Below are 23,240 nucleotides of genomic sequence, written 5' to 3'. Positions count from 1 at the left end.
CAACTTCTTTCTGTACCAATGCTTGAAGAAGTTGTCTTTCAGAAACTGGCAGTAGGTCTGGGAGTTGAGCTTCACTCCATTCTCAATTCGAAAAGGTGCCACAAGTTCATCTTTGATGATACTAGCCCATACCAGTATCCCACCTTCACCTTGCTGGCGTCTGAGTCTGAGTGGAGCTCTCTGCCCTTTACTGATCCAGCCTCTGGCCCATCCATCTGGCCCATCAAGTGTCACTCTCATTTCATCAGTCCATAAAACCTTTGAAAAATCAGTCTTAAGATATTTCTGGGCTCAGTCTTGATGTTTTATCTTATGTTTCTTGTTCAAACGTGGTCGTTTTTAGCCTTCCTTACCTTGGCCATGTCCCTGAGTATGGCACACTTTGTGCTTTTTGATACTCCAGTAACATTGCCGCTCTAAAATATGGCCAAACTGGTGGCAAATGGCATCTTGGCAGCTTCCCGCTTGATTGTCCTCAATTCATGGGCAGTTATTTTGCGCCTTTTTAGCCCAACACGCTTCTTGCTACCCTGTTTGGTATTTGCCATGAAACGCTTGATTGTTCGGTGATCACGCTTCAAAAGTTTGGCAATTTCAATACAGCTGCATCCCTCTGCAAGACATCTCACAATTTTGGACTTTTCAGAGCCTGTCAAATTTCTCTTCTGACCCATTTTGCCAAAGGAAAGGAAGTTGCCTAATAATTAAGCACACCTCATATAGGGTGTTGATGTCATTACACCACACCCCTCCTCATTACAGAGATGCACATCACCTGATTTACTTAATTGGTAGTTGGCTCTCAAGCCTATACAGCTTGGAGTAGGACAACATGTATAAAAAGTATCATGTGATCAAAATACTCATTTGCCTAATAATTCTACACACAGTGTATTTAGCATATGACTAGTTATGCAGATTCTTGTCATGTACCTGTATTGTTACTGTTTTGCTCCTAAAAATATAAATTTTTATTATTTTACATGAGCCGACGCTTCTTATTGAAGTTGAAGCGTCTCCCTTGTTTTTGGGCCACCATCCCAGACTCGTGTAATGTGTGTAGCACGGTGCTTGCATGGACGTCTGTGATGTCACTATTATGAAGCATACGAGCCGCCTCCACTGCCAAGTTTGTCATCAGAGATGATAGACCTGTGATGAGCCGACTTGTTGACTCCGAAATCTTGCCTGGACGTTACCTCTTGGCTTTTGAATGGATGGACTTTATTTCTTGTTCTTCCAGCTGTCATGCCCTCACATGATACAGTTTGGTAATTTTCTTGGCTGAGTGACCGCTATGGATGAGCTGGATGATGCTGTTTCTCTTATCTTGGAAATCTTTATGGCTGCTCCTCAATTTGAACCAGTGACATTTCACTTGTGAATCAACTTAATAAGACGCTGAGCTATTAGGGAATGTGAGAACAGGTTGTAGTTTATAGTACACAGGAAGAAAAAGATTTTTCCACCACCAGGAGCAAAACAATAACAATACAGTAACATTATAAGAATCTATATAATTAGTTATATGCTAAATAGATGCAAGTCAAATATGTAGGAGATAGCCAAGATGATTGTTTATAAAATGAAGGTCGTCTCACGCTCAAAGCTGTCGTGGATGATGAGATATGGAGCCTGAAAGTCAAAAGGTCAGAACATTGTTACCCTTTTGCTCTTCAGTGATTGTCTTCCTCTAGTTTTGCGTACACAAGATCACATTTCCACACTGGATGATGAAGAACTAATACAGAGGTAGAAGTAATGGTGCACTAGATTGTGTCACAGCTGAGCAGTGCACATGTATGTACAATAGAGGTACGTGATAAAACAGGACTTCTGCAGTCTCATATGGATACATGGCTCCACAGACGTCAATGGAAAGTGGGGAATTATATTATATATAATGTATATATACTGGGCGTGTGGAGGATTTCACTGTGGGTGGATCATAGTGTTTGTGGGGCACTTTTGCTGAAATCATACCTTATGGGGGCAATGAAAGGAGAATCTAGGAGCTTCCATAGGGGGAAAATTACTTTGTAAGGGCTATAAAGTTGTGAGATATGCTCTTCTGTGACCTGGCGAACATATATACAGTACAGACCAAAAGTTTGGACACACCTCATTCAAAGAGTTTTTTTATTTTCATGACTCTGAAAATTGTAGATTCACATTGAAGGCATCTACACTATGAATTAACACATGTGGAATGAAATACTTAACAAAAAAGTGTGAAACAACTGAAAATATGTCATATTCTAGGTTCTTCAAAGCAGCCACCTTTTGCTTTGATTACTGCTTTGCACACTCTTGGCATTCTCTTTATGAGCTTCAAGAGGTAGACACCGGAAATGGTCTTCCAACAGTCTTGAAGGAATTCCCAGAGATGCTTAGCACTTGTTGGCCCTTTAGCCTTCACTCTGCGGTCCAGCTCACCCCAAACCATCTCGATTGGTTTCAGGTCTGGTGACTGTGGAAGCCAGGTCATCTGTCGTAGCACCAGATCACTCTCCCTCTTAGTCATATAGCCCTTACACAGCCTGGATGTGTGTTTGGGGTCATTGTCCTGTTGAAAAATAAATGATGGTCCAACTAAATGCAAACCGGATGGAATAGCATGCCGCTGCAAGATGCTGTGGTAGCCATGCTGGTTCAGTATGCCTTCAATTTTGAATAAATCCCCAACAGTGTCACCAGCAAAGCACCCCCACACCATCACACCTCCTCCTCCATACTTCACGGTGGGAACCAGGCATGTAGAGTCCATCCGTTTACCTTTTCTGCGTCACACAAAGATACGGTGGTTGGATGCAAAGATCTCAAATTTGGACTCATCAGACCAAAGCACAGATTTCCACTTGTCTAATGTCCTTTCCTTGTGTTCTTGTTACGTCACCGCCGAAGTCTGCTCCAGCGACTTCTGCTCCGATCACCAGGCGACGCCGTGTTCCTGCCGTGGATAGTGCTGGTGATGGGAGAGGAGTCGATGCCAGCGGCACCGGTGGGCGCAGGCTCCGATCATCTACTGGGCTGGGTTATCTTGGGATCTGCAGTACCGCTGGCTGACTGTGGGTGGCGTGTGTCTTCCAGCTGAAGTTGCCAGCGTTCAGCTACAGCCAATTGGAAGACACCACACCCTTCTTATTCCCCCTCCTGTCACATGACCACTGCCAGAGACAGTTCTGATTTCCTGGCTCCTGGTCCGCCCTATTCTGTTTTATGATTCCTGTGTGCTGACTTCTGCGTGTTTGCTGACTACCCTTCTGCCTACTCTCATCGGACTGCAGCCTTCCACAGGTAGTGATCTCCAGGGCCCTGTATAATTCCAAATCCCTGTATAGGGGTTAAAGGGTTTCAGGGTTCTGGGGGTCCTGCTTGGTGAGTGGCTTCCTTCTAGTCTGTCCATTACATCTACCCTGAGTCTGTTGATCCAGGCAGGTGTTACAGTTCTTTAGCCCACACAAGTCTCTTCTGCTTGTTGCCTGTCCTTAGCAGTGGTTTCGTACTATGAAGGCCTGCTGCACAAAGTCTCCTCTTAACAGTTGGTCTAGAGATGTGTCTGCTGCTAGAACTCTGTGTGGCATTGACCTGGTCTCTAATCTGAGTTGCTGTTAACCTGCGATTTCTGAGGCTGGTGACTCGGATAAACTTAACCTCCGCAGCAGAGGTGACTCTTGGTCTTCCTTTCCTGGGGCGGTCCTCATGTGAGCTAGTTTCTTTGTAGCGTTTGATGTTTTTTGCCACTGCACTTGGGGACACTTTCAAAGTTTTCCCAAATTTTCCGACTGACTGACCTTCATTTCTTAAAGCACTGATAGCCACTCGTTTTTCTTTACTTAGCTACTTTTTTCTTGCCATAATACAAATTCTTCTAACAGTATATTCAGTAGGACTATCAGCTGTGTATCCACCAGACTTTTGCACAACACAACTGATGGTCCCAACCCCATTTATAAGGCAAGAAATCTCACTTATTAAACCTGACAGGGCACACCTGTGAAATGAAAACCATTTTCGGGGACTACCTCTTGAAGCTCATCAAGAGAATGCCAAGAGTGTGCAAAGCAGTAATCAAAGCAAAAGGTGGCTACTTTGAAGAACCTAGAATATAAGACATATTTTCAGTTGTTTCACAGTTTTTTGTTAAGTATTTCATTCCACATGTGTTAATTCATAGTTTTGATGCCTTCAATGTGAATCTACAATTTTCAGAGTCATGAAAATAAAGCAAACTCTTTGAATGAGAAGTTGTGTCCAAACATTTGGTCTGTACTGTATATATATTTTTTTTCTTGGGAGGGGGGCAATTAGAATGTCTGCTATGGGGCATGATTTCTTTGTAACCCCCTGCAGATGAGACACTTTATTAGATACCGGATTAGCAGCCTTGTCTGGCTCTAGTTCTGGAGTATAGAGCGATTGTTACTGTGTATGGTGAAGTGCAGACAAATAAAACACACAACACAATATATTATCTGTAATTTTTCCTTATTTAATTAGAATAGCAATAAGCAACATTGTAATGAAAATATTACCGGCCCTTTAATAAATTACACAAGGGTCACAGTGACTCTCAGGTCCAGCCACGATGCAGACCACAGAACATGCTGCGGACAGTGCGGACCTGATGAAAGCCACCGGACCCAAAGATCCAGAGGAAGGCAAAGAAACCCCCCGGAGTGTTCTACCTCAGGGGGGGAAAAAATTCCTTCCTGACCCCATTTCTGGCGATCGGATATTTCCCTGGATCTCGTCTGTCCTGCTGCATATTGCTGTATAACTATACGTCAGGGGCGGACATAGTCAGGAGAGGCCCCTGTGCCAGAACAGGATAGGAGCTCTATGCAGTCCAACATCTCCTCATAATGCACGATTCCACCTGCTTTGGAGATGGTAATGCATAGCTCCTCACCCAGTGGCATACCACCAATGGAGGCAGGCCATGCCTCAGCTATGAGGCCGGCCCATGAGTCAGGGTGGCCAGGTGCCCACCCCCATACCTCCCTCCGGGCTCCCCCCCCCCCGTGGATCGCACTTTCAATTGTATGGGTCTTAGTTGCCCAACCAGGTCAGACCTGCTAAGTCCTAGCTGCCCAACCAGGTCGGCCCTGCTGGGTCCTAGTTGCCCAACCAGGTTGGACCTGCTGAGTCCTAGCGGCCCAACAAGGTCGGCCCTGCTGGGTCCTAGCTGCCCAACCAGTTTAGCCCTGCTGATCCAGCTGCCCAACCAGTTTGGCTTTGCTGGGTCCTAGCAGCCCAACCAGTTTGGCAGTGCTGGGTCCCAGCTGCCCAACCAGTTTAGCCCTGCTGGGTCCCAGCTGCCCAACCATTTTGGCCCTGCTGGGTTCCAGCTGCCCAACCTGGTCAGCCATGCTGGGTCCTAGCTGCCCAACCAGTTTGGCCCTGCTAGGTCCCAGCTGCTCAACCAGTTTGGCCCTGCTGGGTTCCAGCTGCCCAACCTGGTCAGCCATGCTGGGTCCTTGCTGCCCAACCAGTTTGGCCCTGCTAGGTCCCAGCTGCCCAACCAGTTTGGCTCTGCTGGGTCCCAGCTTCCCAACCAGTTTGGCCTTGCTGGGTCCCAGCTTCCCAACCAGTTTGGCCCTGCTGGGTCCAAGCTGCCCAACCAGTTTGGCCCTGTTGGGTCCCAGCTGTCTTACCAGTTTGGCCCTGCTGGGTCACAGCTGCCTAACCAGTTTGGCCCTGCTGGGTCACATCTGCCCAACCAGTTTGGCCCTGCTGGGTCTAGCTGCCCAACCAGTTTGGCCCTGCTGTGTCCCAGCTGCCCAACCAGTTTGGCCTTGCTGGGTCCCAGCTGCCCAGCCAGTTTGGCCCTGCTGGGTCCCAGCTGCCCAACCAGTTTGGCCCTGCTGTGTCCCAGCTGTCCAACCAGTTTAGCCCTGCTGGGTCCCAGGTACCCAACCAGTTTATCCCTGCTGGGCTCAGCTGCCCAACCAGTTTGGCCCTGCTGGGTCCTAGCTGCCCAACCAGTTTAGCCCTGCTGATCAAGCTGCCCAACCAGTTTGGCTTTGCTGGGTCCTAGCTGCCCAACCAGTTTAGCCCTGCTGGGTCCCAGCTGCCCAACCATTTTGGCCCTGCTGGGGTCCAGCTGCCCAACCTGATCAGCCATGCTGGGTCCTAGCTGCCCAACCAGTTTGGCCCTGCTAGGTCCCAGTTGCCCAAGCAGTTTGGCCCTGCTGGGTTCAAGCTGCCCAACCTGGTCAGCCATTCTGGGTCCTAGCTGCCCAACCAGTTTGGCCTTGCTAGGTCCCAGCTGCCCAACCAGTTTGGCTCTGCTGGGTCCCAGCTTCCCAACCAGTTTGGCCCTACTAGTTCCCTGCTGCCCAGCCAGTTTGGCCCTGCTGTGTCCCAGCTGTCCCAACAGTTTGGCCCTGCTGGGTCCCAGCTGCCCAACCAGTTTGGCCCTTCTGGGTCCAGCTGCCCAACCAGTTTGGCCCTGCTGGGTCCAAGCTGCCCAACCAGTTTGGTCCTGCTGGGTCCCAGCTGCCCAACCAGTTTGGCCCTGCTGGGTCCCAGCTGCCTAACCAGTTTGGCCCTGCTGGGTCCCAGCTGCCTAACCAGTTTGGCCCTGCTGGGTCCCAGCTGCCCAACCAGTTTGGCCCTGCTGGGTCACAGCTGCCGAACCAATTTGGCCCTGCTGGGTCCCAGCTGCCCAACCAGTTTGGCCCTGCTGGGTCTAGCTGCCCAACCAGTTTGGCCTTGCTGGGTCCCAGCTGCCCAGCCAGTTTGGCCCTGCTGGGTCCCAGCTGCCCAGCCAGTTTGGCCCTGCTGTGTCCCAGCTGCCCAACCAGTTTAGCCCTGCTGGGTCCCAGGTACCCAACCAGTTTATCCCTGCTGGGCTCAGCTGCCCAACCAGTTTGGCCCTGCTGGGTTTCAGCTGCCCAACCAGTTTAGCCCTGCTGGGTCCCAGGTACCCAACCAGTTTATCCCTGCTGGGTCCAGCTGCCCAACCAGTTTGGCCCTGCTGGGTCCCAGCTGCCCAACCAGTTTGGCCCTGCTGGGTCCCAGCTGCCCAACCAGTTTGGCCCTGCTGGATCCCAGCTGTCCCACCAGTTTGGTCCTGCTGGGTCACAGCTGCCCAACCAGTTTGGCCCTGCTGGGTCCCAGCTGCCCAACCAGTTTGGCCCTGCTGGTTCACAGCTGCACAACCAGTTTGGCCGTGCTGGGTCCCAGCTGCCCAACCAGTTTGGCTGTGCTGGGTCCAGCTGCCCAACCAGTTTGGCCCTGCTGGGTCCCAGCTGTCCCACCAGTTTAGTCCTGCTGGGTCACAGCTGCCCAACCAGTTTGGCCCTGCTGGGTCCCAGCTGCCCAACCAGTTTGGCCGTGCTGGGTCCAGCTGCCCAACCAGTTTGGCCCTGCTGGGTTCCAGCTGCCCAACCAGTTTGGCCCTGCTGTGTCCCAGCTGCCCAACCAGGTTGGCTTTGCTGGGTCACAGCTGCACGACCAGTTTGGCCGTGCTGGGTCACAACTGCCCAACCAGTTTGGCCGTGCTGGGTCCAGCTGCCCAACCAGTTTGGCCCTGCTGGGTCCCAGCTGAACCAGCCAGTCAGGACCCTGCTGGGTCCTAGCTGCCCAACCAGTCCAGCCAAATTCATGAATGAATTTAGCGTCCTCCAACCCCCCAGCTATGTAATCTGGGAACATCCCCCCGAAACTGAGAGACGAGATACTTATCTGGACTTGTCATCTTCATGCCGTCAGGGTCTAAAAACACAAAAAGATTCTGGTTTAGAACTTTGTACATTCTATTGTAATTGTGATATCACAGAATGTTGGTGATGTCATGTGACCTGTGATGTCATCAGAACGGTCACTGCTGTTATGGATCAAGTTTACAACATCTAGGAAGAGTTAATTTAATTAATAGGTAAAACCCCTGTCTGATTTTAAAATTATGAGACGTACAGTTATAGGGACCCTTCTATTCTAATTCATATTATCGAGTGCCCTATTTACTAAAGAAAAACTTAAAATGCTGCTCCTGACCATAGTAAACGACAACTCCCAGGTCATCCAATGATTCAACAGGTACAAAAGAGCTGACAGCAGAGAGTAATGCACCTTGATTTCAGTTACAAAATGCTATCATTTGTTTACATAAAACGGCAAAACTACCACTGGGGGCCTGCACCCGGCTCTTTCTCCACTATTTTTACCTGCACCGAATTAAGTAAATAAAACACTTTGGAATATTGGATGGATTGTGCTGTGGCTCTTCCTCTTTTGTTGGATTGGATTTGGGCCAGTGTAATTAGCATCTCATGTTCTAGAAGACCCCATAAACCTATATTACATAGTCACCCTCCTATTATAGGGGCCGTAATACCGCATGCGTCCTGTAGGGGCCACTACTTCCCACAGTAATAACAACTGATTTCAATAGGTTTCAGCTGCCATCCCCCCAATAAGTAAAGAGCCACCTACCTGCACTCGTCTCTTTTCGCTGTCAGGTCCTAGTGGCAGAAGATGGCTCCAGTGCAGAACTTTGTACATTCTAAACCCATTGTGATGTCATTCAAGGTCTATGATGTCATGTGCCCTTTGATGTCATCATAACTGCCTAATACTAATACAACATTTACCTGTTGTAGACAAGTACTACATCCAAGATGGTGTAGGTGTCCTATATGTGGATCACCAGATTTCATTATTGTGTCAAATTCCTTTAAAGTGTTTTTTCTTTTGTCTTAAAGGGAAGGTGTTGCGTTTTTTATTTTTGTATTAATAATAGTGATTATAAATTAATACAAAATTTAATTCACTGTTTATTTAGTGTTTTTTTAATTCTAGTGTTACTGAAGCATTGGGGGCTGCCATCTTGGATTTGCTGTGAGTAACAACAGTTACTCACCTCCTTTAGGGCAGCCCCCAGGGCATTGACTCTGCTAGTTGGACTCTGACTCTCTACTTAATACAGGACAGCTCCCTGCTGAGACCTGGACGCACCCCCTGGGCTTTCCAGATAACAGCATAGGGAGGAGATCAGCGCCATCTTTGTGCAGCTCACAGCGTATGCTGTGTGCTGCACTTTCCCCCTGTCACCCGTTGCATTGAGTGCGGGCGTGCAAGAATGCAGAATATGGCGTGCGTGCATGCAGAGCATTGCGTGCATGCAGAACATTGCGTGCAGGCGTGCGTGCATGCAGAGCATTACGGGCGTGCATGGATGCAGAACATTGCGGGCGTTCGTGTGGCAGAGCATTGTGTGCGTTCGTGTGGCAGAGCATTGTGGGTGTGCGTGTGGCAGAGCATTGCGGGCGTGCATGTGGCAGAGCATTGCGGGTGGGCGTGCATGCAGCCGAGCATTGCTGGACCGGGGCATGCAGAGCGCTATGTGGGGAGCGCTATGCAGCTGTCCTTGGTGACACTTTAGACATTTGTGGTCACCAACAAAATGGCTCCGCACTGTGATCCTAAACTGTGTGACACTGCCTGCTGACCTGTGTATCTAACCTTCTTCTGTGTGATACTGCCTGCTGAGCTGTGTATCCCATCCTCTCCTGTGTGATACTGCCTGCTGAGCTGTATAGAATCCTATCCTGTGTGACACTGCCTGCTGAGCTGTATCTAATCCTGTTCTGTGTGATACTGTCTGCAGAGCTGTGTATCTAATCCTATCCTGTGTGATACTGACTGCAGAGCTGTGTATCTAATCCTATCCTGTGCTACTGTCTGCAGAGCTGTGTATCTAATCCTCTCCTTTGTGATACTGCCTGCTGAGCTGTGTATATAATCCTCTCCTGTATGATACTGCCTGCTGAGCTTTATGTAGTCCTTACCTGTGTGATACTGTCTGCTGTCCTTGGTAACACTTTAGACGCTCTGTACAGCAGAAATCACAATCTCCTATGAATGTCGCCCGCAGCTGGCGTTCACAAGAAGTTTCTTCATGACAGACACAGGGGTCATCAGCTGACCCCCCGCTGTGATGGCAACCCATCGACGCCCCGTGATCACGTAACGGGGCCGCTGATTGGTGCAGGGAATGACGTGCTCCCTGCTGAAGCATGGACAGGAGGATATCTAGTCTGCCCGCAGCTGTTAGAGAGACATGAGGGCTGATCAGATGAGCCGACATGTGCAGGGAAAGATGCGAGGTCAACATGTGAGCCCACAGCAAATGCAGGGACACAGCCTTACCAGTACGTACAAGGTTGGGAAGGCGTTAAGACTTGTGTGACATTCAACTCTAGTTTTAGGTCAAATTTATGCAGAAATATGGAATATTCTGCAGGATTCACACAAATTCAAGCCATAGATAGATTGAAAAGCTGGCTAGATAGAGGGATAGATAGATGTATAGATAGAAGCATGGCCAGCTTTACCTATGTGGAAATTGTGCACAGGGCGCTGGCCGGCAGACAGCAGGGGGGCGCTGCGGGCAGCAGAAACTCACTGTGACTTGCTGCTACTGCGGTGCCCAGGATCCAGCAGGGGGCGCCCTCCCCTCCTCTGTGCTCTGTGTACTGTCTGCTCCTACGGTGCCCAGGATCCAGCAGGGGTCGCCCTCCCCCCCTCTTTGTACTGTTTGCTCCTGCAGTGCCCAGGATCCAGCAGGGGGCACCCTCCCCTCCTCTTGCTCTGTGTACTGTCTGCTCCTATGGTGCCCAGGATCCAGCAGGGGGCGCCCTCCCTTCCTCTGTGCTCTGTGTACAACTACTGTCTACTCCTGCAGTGCCCAGGATCCAGCAGGGGGCGCCCTCCCCTCCTCTGTGCTCTGTGTACTGTCTGCTCCTGCGGTGCCCAGGATCCAGCAGGGGGCGCCTTCCCCTCCTCTGTGCTCTGTGTACTGTCTGCTCCTGCAGTGCTCAGGATGCAGCAAGGGGCACCCTCCCCTCATTCTGTGCTCTGTGTTCTGTTTGCTCCTGCGGTGCTCAGGATCCAGCAGGGGGCGCCCTCCCCTCATCTGTGCTCTGCGTCTTGTCTTTTCCTGTCTTCACCAGAGAGAGGGGGAGGGGCGCCTGCTCTGCTGGAGGCTGTGAAGATAGAAGACTTTTACTGTATGTACCGTATGTATAATGTGCTGTGTGTCATATCTGTAATGTATTTACTTATTGTCTGTATGTGTTATGTATAAGATGTGTGTGCCCTGTATACTGTGCAATATCTCTCTCTCTATCTATATCTCTATCTATCTATATTACTTATCTATCTATCTATCTATCTATATTTATCTATCTATCTGTCTGATATCCATTTGTCTAATTATCATATATCCAGTGTTGGTCTGGCACACTGAGTCACCAATCAATACCCCGGTGGGCCCCTGAACCAGACATAGAGGGGACCTGCTGGCTGGGTACATTGCTGGCATCAAAGATCCAGGGCTCCGGCCCCTAACTTCTTGCCTGGAGCCCCAAATCTGCGACCACCGCATTGAATTGTGTTGGCGTCACGTTACCTCCAATACAGTTCAGTCCTGTGACAGAGCATGGAGCTCCATGCTCTATCACTGACCGTTTCCTAAGCCACAGATCACTACAGGCCTGTGTCTTAGCAGACGTTGGTGTACCCACGAGGGCAGCACAGTGACGTCATTACATTGCGCTGCCTCTGCAGGCCACCAAAAAAGAGGAGACGGTGGCTGCGATGCTGGGAATCAAGATTAGATAAGTATAATCTTATTTTTATTTATTTTTTAATGCCTATGAGATCTCTGGAAATACACTGCAAACTTTATTTTGCCAAATCGTGATGACATTTTAATAGATTAAATAGACAAAACATAGGACCAGGTGAAAAAATAACCGATTATTTTGACGTTTCGGTCAGTGTGGCCTTGTTCACAGGGTCGCTTTTATACGTGGTCTTTAGGTCATATAGTAGTTGCATCAGCCAGCAGTCCCATGCCTAGGCTCATGACACACCACGATGTGGGGCCTCCTGCCGTAGCCACTAGCTCCTTGTTCTGCACTTGCTCTGCAGCCGTGGGCCCCTGAGAGGCGTAATAACATCAAGGGGGGGGGGGGAGTGTGATGCGATGCCAGTGTGCTCTATAGCTGCAGCCAGAATGAGTGCAGAGCATGTGTAGGGGGTTTTATAGAATATATATATATATATATATATATATATATATATATATGTATATGTAACAGCGTGTCCCTCCCCGCCTGTGCTCATGGTGTAACAGTCTGTCCCTCCTTTGTACTGCTTCTGGAGGGAGGTTTTGTTCTTCACAGCATGGGACTCCTCCAATCCACAACTTGGTAGGAAAAATAGAGCCAGGACTTCTAGAGTCCTTTCATGTATCAAATGTCTAGGGGAGGTGGGCCCTTCTTCCCACCTAAGGGGCTGATCCCAGGAGAGGAGAACAATGAGACAAATGTTAGTTAGTTGGAACTCGGCTGGAGAAGGACTCGGATCTATAGTTGAGGCTAGATCCTAGTGCCTGTGTATGGACTGTTACAGGTTGGAGGTCAGTGGCCACATGGGATTGTGTTTTGTCGTTCACCCTGTTGCTCAAAGAACTCAGTTAAGGACCATTGCTATATTTTCCCTGGCGTCGGAATACCGTGAGGCGCCCCCGGATTTGATGTTTTGTTGTGGACTCCTTGCAGACTTTAAGGATATTCATGTTTGGTGCTTTATCTTTGTGGTTCCAATAAAGCCCTTTGGATTGTTCCTCGGCCTAGCGTCCCTTACTGTTCTGGCGCATAACCCGTCACAATATACTGTACATATATATATATATATATATATATATATATATATATATATATATATATATATACAGTTAGGTCCAGAAATATTTGGACAGTGACACAAGTTTTGTTATTTTAGCTGTTTACAAAAACATGTTCAGAAATACAATTATATATATAATATGGGCTGAAAGTGCACACTCCCAGCTGGAATATGAGAGTTTTCACATCCAAATCGGAGAAAGGGTTTAGGAATCATAGCTCTGTAATGCATAGCCTCCTCTTTTTCAAGGGACCAAAAGTAATTGGACAAGGGACTCTAAGGGCTGCAATTAACACTTAAGGCGTCTCCCTAGTTAACCTGTAATCAATGAAGTAGTTAAAAGGTCTGGGGTTGATTAGAGGTGTGTGGTTTTGCATTTGGAAGTTGTTGCTGTGACCAGACAACATGCGGTCTAAGGAACTCTCAATTGAGGTGAAGCAGAACATCCTGAGGCTGAAAAAAAAGAAGAAATCCATCAGAGAGATAGCAGACATGCTTGGAGTAGCAAAATCAACAGTCGGGTACATTCTGAGAAAAAAGGAATTGACTGGTGAGCTTGGGAACTCAAAAACGCCTGGGCGTCCACGGATGACAACAGTGGTGGATGATCGCCGCATACTTTCTTTGGTGAAGAAGAACCCGTTCACAACATCAACTGAAGTCCAGAACACTCTCAGTGAAGTAGGTGTATCTGTCTCTAAGTCAACAGTAAAGAGAAGACTCCATGAAAGTAAATACAAAGGGTTCACATCTAGATGCAAACCATTCATCAATTCCAAAAATAGACAGGCCAGAGTTAAATTTGCTGAAAAACACCTCATGAAGCCAGCTCAGTTCTGGAAATTATTCTATGGACAGATGAGACAAAGATCAACCTGTACCAGAATGATGGGAAGAAAAAAGTTTGGAGAAGAAAGGGAATGGCACATGATCCAAGGCACACCACATCCTCTGTAAAACATTGTGAAGGCAACGTGATGGCATGGGCATGCATGGCTTTCAATGGCACTGGGTCACTTGTGTTTATTGATGACATAACAGCAGACAAGAGTAGCCGGATGAATTCTGAAGAGTACCGGGATATACTTTCAGCCAAGATTCAGCCAAATGCCGCAAAGTTGATCGGACGGCGCTTCATAGTACAGATGGACAATGACCCCAAGCATACAGCCAAAGCTACCCAGGAGTTTATGAGTGCAAAAAAGTGGAACATTCTGCAATGGCCAAGTCAATCACCAGATCTTAACCCAATTGAGCATGCATTTCACTTGCTCAAATCCAGACTTAAGACGGAAAGACCCACAAACAAGCAAGACCTGAAGGCTGCGGCTGTAAAGGCCTGGCAAAGCATTAAGAAGGAGGAAACCCAGCGTTTGGTGATGTCCATGGGTTCCAGACTTAAGGCAGTGATTGCCTCCAAAGGATTCGCAACAAAATATTGAAAATAAAAATATTTTGTTTGGGTTTAGTTTATTTGTCCAATTACTTTTGACCTCCTAAAATGTGGAGTGTTTGTAAAGAAATGTGTACAATTGCTACAATTTCTATCAGATATTTTTGTTCAAACCTTCAAATTAAACGTTACAATCTGCACTTGAATTCTGTTGTAGAGATTTCATTTCAAATCCAATGTGGTGGCATGTAGAGCCCAACTCGCGAAAATTGTGTCACTGTCCAAATATTTCTGGACCTAACTGTATATATATATATATATATATATATATATATATATATATATATATATATATACACACTACCGTTCAAAAGTATGGGGTCACCCAGAAAATGTTGTCTTTTCCGTGAAAAATCATACTTTTATTTAGCAAATGAGTTGCATAATGAATAGAAAATATAGTTCAGACATTGACTAGGTTAGAAATAATGATTTTTACTTGAAATAATAATTTTCTCCTTCAAACTTTGTTTTCGTCACAGAATGCTCCCTTTGCAGCATTTCCAGCTTTGCAGAACTTTGGCATTCTAGCTGTTAATTTGCTGAGGTAATCTGCAGATATTTCACCCCATGCTTCCAGAAGCTCCTCCCACAGGTTGGATTGGCTTGATGGGCACTTTTTGCGTACCATACGGTCAAGTTGCTCCCACAACAGCTCAATAAGGTTGAGATCTGGTGACTGGGCTGGCCACTCCATTTCAGATAGAATACCCCAGACCATCACATTACCTCCACCATGCTTGACAGATGACTACAGGCACTCTGCCAGCATCTTTTCAGTTGTTCTGTGTCTCACAAATGTTCTTCTGTGTGATCCAAACACCTCAAACACCGATTTGTCTGTCCATAACACTTTTTTCCAATCTTCCTCTGTCCAATGTCTGTGTTCTTTTGCCCATATTAATCTTTTCCTTTTATTAGCCAGTCTCAGATATGGCTTTTTCTTTGCCACTCTGCCCTGAAGGCCAGCATCCCGGAGTCGTCTTTTCACTGTAGATGTGGACACTGGGGTTTTGCAGGTACTATTTAATGAAGCTGGCAATTGAGGACCTGTAAGGCGTAGATTTCTAAAACTAGAGACTCTAATGTACTTGTTGCTCAGTTGTGCAGCGGGCCCTCCCACTTCTCTGTCTACTCTGGTTAGAGCCTGTTTGTGCCCTCCTCTGAAGGGAGTAATACACACAGTTATGGGAAATCTTCAGTTTCTTGTCAATTTCTCGTATGGAATATCCTTAATTTCTAAGAACAAGAATAGACTGTCGAATTTCACATGAAAGTTCTCTTTTTCTGGCCATTTTGAGTTTAATGGAACCAACAAATGTAATGCTCTAGATTCTCAACTAGCTCAAAAGAAGGTCAGTTTTATAGCTTCTCCAATCAACAAAACTGTTTTCAGCTGTGCTAACATACTTGCACAAGGGCTTTCAAGAGATTTCTAAACATCCATTAGCTTTCTAATACAGTTAGCAAACACAATGTACCATTAGAACACTGAACACGACACGACGTGCACTGCTCTCAAGTCAAGAGATGACAGAACTCCCATCCAAGTGTGCAGGAATTTATACCATCTCCCCACAAAAAGCCTCAGCGCCTCATTCTCCAGATACATGTGTGGCCCATTTGTGAGATCTGCATGTACTATCCATAATGTAATATCCATAGATACAGCATAAATGGATGAGATCAGAACACCCTTGTAAGGACGAGGTCAGACGTGGTGAAATTATTGTGGATTTGAGGTGCAGATTCTCCAGCATAAATCTGGAGGAGTTTATTATACGAAACATTTGAAGAGATCAATTTTCTTAGCATACAAAAAAAATGTCCTCCTGTCCTCGTTTGTTTCTGGGGATACTGGGTAAAAAATCAGTGGGTTGGGCTGTTTTGCACAGGGCACCGTTCAGTCTAAGGCCGGCCCTGTATCTGATAGTGCGGTATTATTGATCCTTGAGGAGACTGTCAGCTGATATGAGGAGTCATATATATGGCAGTGCTTTTTAGGAAAAAATGTACCCATATTAGCTCTCCCCAAGAAAAAGGAAGTGTCTCACTAGTGCCACCTATTGGAAGTAGCTGCACTATAAGTCGAGCTGTTACCAGGCCTTGTAAGATAAAAAAGTATCCTTCCATATAACATGTGTACTGTATACAAACAGTGCGCTGTTCTGCTTGGTTATGTATGAGACACTGAAGACTGAATCTATGGAATATTGTGTAATAATAGTAGTTTACCTCTGATTGTCATGGCATTATTAATAGATGTGTCCTGTTCTTCATTAATATCAGACGCCTGTGAGATGAGCTCCAGGGGCATAATGTGTCCTCTAAATCGGTGATATCATGTTGTACTCCAGTCATTATTGAATTCTGGCTGTATCTTCGCAGAGAGATGATCTCATGTTTGTCCTGTTCTCCTCTGTGTCTCAGTAAAGGGAGACATTTCTGGATAACATCCAAGAAGTGATGATATTGTGGGGACAATGCCTTAAAGTTTGTTATTTACAGGAGATCAATAACCTTATGAACTTATATCATCCAGATAACGTTGTGTGACTCTCTCTCCATCCATGAAGTGCTATGTAGTCTCTAGTGACGATCCTTACTTTGCTGTTATTCTCTCCATTAAAGGGATTGATGACCTAGCCACAGTATGCGTCCCTGTCACGCTCCCCGTGTCCCAGCACCACTCCTTACCCACTGATCCACTCCATGTGTCCACCAGTCATGGCTGCCGCTCCCGCTCCCCTGAGTCCTGTTCCTGGTCTCAGGAGTCTGACTCTGAGTCTTGGCCTCATGGTTCTGTATAGGACCAGGCCGCGCCCACTCTCCTGGTCTTATAGGCCCAGCACACCTGAAGCAGGAAATGACATAGGGCTGTGCTGGGTATATAAGACTTGCCTTTCCATGTGGGCGGGGCCTGATCAACGTGTCTTGTAGCTAGTCTTATGAGCTAGGTGCTCAGGTCCCCTGGTGCCGTGTCCTGCTGACTTCTTGTCCTTGTACTCTGGTGCCTGTGCCTGTTTACATTACTGTCCTAAAGAACTCTGTGACTCTGGTGACCTGCTTATACTTGTCCCTGCCTCGTCAGTGCTCCGGCTGCCGTGTGCCCTGCCCTCCGGTGGGGTGCAAGGTCCAGTGGATCCACCTCCTGGGCCTGCAAGCCTTCCCGGCCCTGACAGTCCCCAATAGCAGATCAACGTTGAAGTATCTGGCAGCGGCCATTAAACATCATATGGAGCTGTAGTGTCTGCTCAGAATATTGTTTCCATCTGGCCAGTGGGGGGTGGGGGTGTCAGACCCCAATGATATGATGTTGATAACCTATCCTAGAGATAAGTCATCGATATAGTAGATACAGTCAACTACTTTAATGAGAAGCACCAGTGAATTTTGCACTGGACAATAATACAGGCTGTAAAGGTACCTTCACACATAGCTGAGTCACAGATTCTGTCACGCAACAACGACCTCGCCAGCGATCTCGCTACGTTTGATACATAGCAGCGACCAGGCCCCTGCTGTTAGATCACTGGTCGTGTCGGAATGGCCTGGACCATTTTTTGATCGTCAAGGTCCTGCTGGGCAGGATGCATCGGTGTGTTTGACCCCTCACCAACGACCTCGTTGACGACTCAGAGCTCAGATACGTACAGCCACGTAAGCGTGCAACGACCACCGAGATCTTTATACAGGTCGCTACGCGCGCTGTATCGTTGGGGAGATCAGACTGTGTGACATCTCACCAGTGACCACGTAGCGACTTATCAGCAATCCTTATCAGGTCGTATCGTTTTTGGGATCGCTGGAAAGTCATTACATGTGATGGGGCCTTTAGGATCAGTAGAAGATAAGAATAGACCTTTTATGTAGATTATTTGTAGATAAAACCTAATATGATGTTTAAAGGGATTGTCCACTTTCTAGACAAAAATCAGCAAATTCAGTAAACAGTCTCCTTTGTCATAGGAAAAGCTCCTGTATATGGCAGTCCTGTTGTGCCAGTGATGGTCCCCAGCTACCCATGTATCTGGAGTGAAGGCAATTGTCATGTTATGTAGGACAATAGATGAGCAAGTGAAGCTGGCTGGAAACAGTAGATGTTGCTGAAGGGTCATCACACCCTGGAGCAGCAGAAAAGTACTTGCAATCATGTTCTTTTAGCAGGGGTATGGTTACAGCGAATCTGTCAGCAGGATTTCACTCCCACTACCTCCCAAAACTGTTTGTATGGCCATGTAGCTCTTTCAAAGACATGTTCAGTAATGCCTTTACATGGCCACCCCATTACTCCATTACTGAGAAATCAGTGTTTGAATTGATATGCAAATGAGGCTTGAGAGCTATGGTAGATCTGAAGACTCTGTCACTCCAGGTCTGTTCCCCACTATGGGCTTTGTGACTTCAGGCAAAGGAGCTGCTAGTCAAGCAGGAGGAGATGGTGTTGGGCCATAAAAGGTCTTAGGAGATGACATCATTGATGCTTGTAACCGAGGGTAACCTAGCCTGGGCTAGTGCGGAGGTTGCTGACCTTAGGAAAAAGGAGCAAGGCTTGACACTGGAGCTGGGACAGGTGAATAACCGCTGACATTTTGAACATGCATGGATTAAACAGGGGCTTCCTTGGTTTTTGCACCTTCCAGTTATGTCCTTACCCCTAGACATTTCTGTGCAATGTCTGCTGCTTCTTGACAATGTACTCTTTTCTTCAAAAAGTTTATTCAAAACTACAGCTCCTTTTTGTTCAAGGTTGAAGGATGATGTCACCACCCTGAAGAACGGCTGGGATTCTTATGTTACCCAAGTATCTAGAGATACTATTAGTAAAGACCTCCAGATTCAGGCCCTGCAGGAAGAGCCACACAAGATGAAAGCTGAAGTGACTAAATACCAAAAAGATGTTGAAAGGTAAATTATAAGGGGATTGTTATCAGAAGAAAAGAATGATTTTGGATTTCAGGCATCCGCTCAGGACAGTGTTATGTGTTATGTGGATTTTTCACGATATAGGTTTGTATCTTCATGACCCACATTTAAACTCATACCTTAGGCGGGGTTTGCACACTACGACATCGCAGGCCGATGCTGCGATGCCGAGTGTGATAGTCCCCGCCCCCGTCGCAGCAGCGATATGTGGTGATAGCTGGCGTAGCGAAAATTATCGCTACGCCAGCTTCACACACACACACTCACCTGCCGTGCGATGTCCCTGTGGCCGGCGACCCGCCTCCTTGTTAAGGGGGCGGGTCGTGCGGCGTCATTGTGACGTCACACGGCAGGCGGCCAATCGGAGCGGAGGGGCGGAGATGAGCAGGATGTAAACATCCTGCCCACCTCCTTCCTTCCGCATATCCTACGGAAGCCGCAGTGAGGCCGGTAGGAGACGTTCCTCGCTCCTGCGACTTCACACACAGCGATGTGTGCTGCCGCAGGAGCGAGGAACAACATCGGACCATTGCGTCAGCGTAATTATGGATTACGCCGACGCTATACCGATGATACGATTACGACGCTTTTGCGCTCGTTAATCATATCATCCAGCCTTTACACACTGCGATGTCGCATGCGATGCCGGAAGTGCGTCATTTTCAATTTGACCCCACCGACATCGCACCTGCGATGTCGCAGTGTGCAAAGTGCCCCTAAGGGGGGGCGATGTCGGTGGGGTCAAATTGAAAATGACGCACTTCCGGCATCGCATGCGACATCGCAGTGTGTAAAGGCTGGATGATACGATTAACGAGCGCAAAAGCGTCGTAATCGTATCATCGGTATAGCGTCGGCGTAATCCATAATTACGCTGACGCAATGGTCCGATGTTGTTCCTCGCTCCTGCGGCAGCACACATCGCTGTGTGTGAAGTCGCAGGAGCGAGGAACGTCTCCTACCGGCCTCACTGCGGCTTCCGTAGGATATGCGGAAGGAAGGAGGTGGGCAGGATGTTTACATCCTGCTCATCTCCGCCCCTCCGCTCTGATTGGCCGCCAGCCGTGTGACGTCGCAGTGACGCCGCACGACCCGCCCCCTTAACAAGGAGGCGGGTCGCCGGCCACAGGGACGTCGCACGGCAGGTGAGTGTGTGTGTGAAGCTGGCGTAGCGATAACTTTCGCTACGCCAGCTATCACCACATATCGCTGCTGCGACGGGGGCGGGCACTATCGCACTCGGCATCGCAGCATCGGCCTGCGATGTCGTAGTGTGCAAAGCCCGCCTTAGTGTTGTAGAGACATCTACTGTCCCACATACTTGTGCTTGTGGGACCTCAGTTATTTTACAGGTATCACGGGCACACGAATATGAATGACGTTCACTTTGATAGAGTACATCCCAGAAAAACTTTACACAACCATGTTCACTTAGCATGTCACTGGGAGAAAACATAATTTCCATTTCTTGTTGAGCATGGTTATATTTGGGGTATATTGTTAATGTAGCCACTAGGTGTCACTGTTTTCTTATTGTTAGGCCTACTTGTCCTATAAAAGCCCTACATCAGGTATGTCCCACTCTCTAATCTTATTTTCCCCCCAGCCTACTACAGAAACACTGGAGGGAAACTCACGATTAATCAGACCTCATGGTTTTCTCTGGGGTTAGATTTGCATCTGGCAGCTTCAGTATTGGACACAATATTGATATGTGAATCATCACTAAGCAAGCAAATTTCACTACGGACATTTAAGGGGTTCAAAATCTTTAAGTAATAAACCCTGTTGAGATATGGTTGCCTGCAGCCCTTTGCATTTTCTAGGCCTCAGTAAAGTTGCACTCGTAGTAATATAATGTTATATTGGCAGGCTGCACTGTACTTGATAGCTGCTGTGACATTTCATCAATGGCTGCGACCCAGTGTAATAATTCGATGGAAACAAGAAGACATTGTCTTAGTAATTAGTGTTCAGGTGTCATCCAGGATTCCAGATTGCTTAGTTCCCATCAATGAACTGGAGAACACACAGAAGAAGTTGTAAGGGGGTGTTCACACAGCGTTACTTGACTTTGTTCTTCGATTTTGTGCCAAAATACACATTAAATGAACGCATCAAATCTGTTTACATCAAGCATTCCATTCTTTTCATATAGAAAACACATTGATAGTGCTTACATTGCATTTTTTCCATGTCTTTTTTAACATGCTAAAAAGTGTCCTGTCAATTCTTAAGGCCCCGTTACATGCAGCGACGTATCTAACGATATATCGCCGGGGTCACGGATTCCGTGACGTACATCTGGCATCGTTAGTGACGTCGTTGCGTGTGACACCGAGCGAGTGTTAACAATGGAAAATATTCACCAAATCGTCCATCGTTGACATGTCGTTCGTTTTCAAAAAATCGTTGATTGTTGATGACGCAGGTTGTTCATCGTTCTCGAGGCAGCACACATCGCTATGTGTGACGCCTCGGGAACGACGAACTACAGCTTACCTGGGCCGCCGGCAATGAGGAAGGAAGGATGTGGGCGGGATGTTACGGCCGCTCATCTCCGCCCCTCTGCTTCTATTGGTTGCCCGCTTAGTGACGCCGCACGAACCGCCCCCTTAGAAAGGAGGCGGTTCGCCGGCAACAGCGACGTCGCTAGGCAGGTAAGTCCGTGTGACTGATCCAAACGATATTGTGCGCCACGGGCAGCAAATCGCCCATGACGCACAAACGACGGGGGCGGGTGCCTTCGCTAGCGATGTCGCTCCGTGTAAAGCCCCATTTAGGCTTAATTTCTGCTTATAAATCAATGATAACTCCATGTTATAATTAAAAATGCACCAAGAATGAATAGAATAACGCATCTTAAACTGAATATCCTTACAAACTCGTATCAAAAACTATGTGTGCTAATAGCATGTACACATGGAGATTGTGAGTAATTTATTGTAACATGTCCACTTAAAAAAAAAACAAAACAATAACCTTAAATTTGTTCCACATTGGGCATTGTCAAGTCAAAAGGCTGCAAAACATTTGGGGTAAAAAACTATTCAAAACCTGTTTAGGAAACGAAAAAGTCCCCGAAGTAGCGTTTTCTGAATCTGTTTCCACTAGCAAGCTCATAGAATTGTCAGGGTGATTTTCCCTTTAGGCTTGTTTCAGACGTACATGTTTCAGGTATGTGTAACATCCGTTTTTAACACGGATGCCATATGTACCCATGTTATTATAGGCTGTTACTCACACGTCCATATTTTCACATGGACCACGTGACCCTGGGTGGCCTCGCACGGACACACGCAGACATGTCCGTTTTTTCTCCGGCAGCACGGGTGTCACACGGATCGCACACTGATGTCTTTTAAATAAAAAGATTTTCTATATTTACCTCTCTCCAGCGGTGCTGTCTCCTGCTCTGCTACCTCCGGCTCCTGCCCCCCGCTCATTATACTCACTGAATATTCAGTGCCCTGCGGAGCTGGAAGCCGGAGCATCACGGGGACTTCAGTGCCGGGGACCGCATCGCTGGGTGAGTATACAGCAGTGTGTGTGTGTGTGTGTGTGTGTGTGTGCGTGTGTGTGTGTTCAGTGTATACATGCATGTGCGCTATGTGTGTGTATGTACTCGGTGCATCCATGTGAGTCTGCTATGTGTGGATACATATGTGTGTATATGTGCTCAGTGTGTTTGTGTGTGTTCAGTGTATACATGCATGTGCGCTATGTGTGTGTATGTGCTTGGTGCATCCATGTGTGTCTATTATGTGTGTATAAATATGTGTGTATATGTGCTCTGTGTGTGTGTGTGTGTGTGTGTGTGTGTGTGTGTGGTGAGAACCTGGAAGCTGGAGCATTGCGAGGACAGCATCGGGGGACTCATCATAGCTCCCTGATGAACCCGTGAAGCTGTAGCGCAGGTGTCGCAGGGGGGTCATCAGAGTTCATTGGGAACTCCGATGACCTCCTGGATGTCACTGTGCTTGCAGAATACTCACCTGTCCCCGCGGTGCTGTCCTCGGCGGTGCTGTACCCGGCGCTGTCCCCAGCACTGCTCTGGCTTCCAGGTCCTGAGTGCGGTGAATAATCAATGCATATAATGAGCGGCGGTCAGGAGCGGGAGATAGCAGAGCCAAAGACAGCAGGTAAATATGGAAAATCT

The 23,240-nt window shown here is 47.5% G+C and overlaps 1 protein-coding gene across 2 annotated transcripts in view; it reads left to right on the top strand.

The window, feature by feature from the left end:
- The window catches only part of CCDC57 (coiled-coil domain containing 57), a 248,805-nt gene that overhangs the window by 90,753 nt on the left and 134,812 nt on the right, over positions 1-23,240 (top strand). For both annotated transcript variants that reach the window (XM_075349739.1, XM_075349738.1), the window contains exon 8: positions 18,905-19,063. In XM_075349739.1, the coding sequence (XP_075205854.1) occupies positions 18,905-19,063 (159 nt within the window). The remainder of the gene's footprint in view (positions 1-18,904; positions 19,064-23,240) is intronic.

This window comes from Anomaloglossus baeobatrachus, chromosome 5 (genome assembly GCF_048569485.1).
Source record: "Anomaloglossus baeobatrachus isolate aAnoBae1 chromosome 5, aAnoBae1.hap1, whole genome shotgun sequence".
Taxonomy (NCBI): Eukaryota; Metazoa; Chordata; class Amphibia; order Anura; family Aromobatidae; genus Anomaloglossus; species Anomaloglossus baeobatrachus.
The sequence above is the reverse complement of the archived record's forward strand: the minus strand, read 5'-3'. Positions and strand labels throughout refer to the sequence as shown.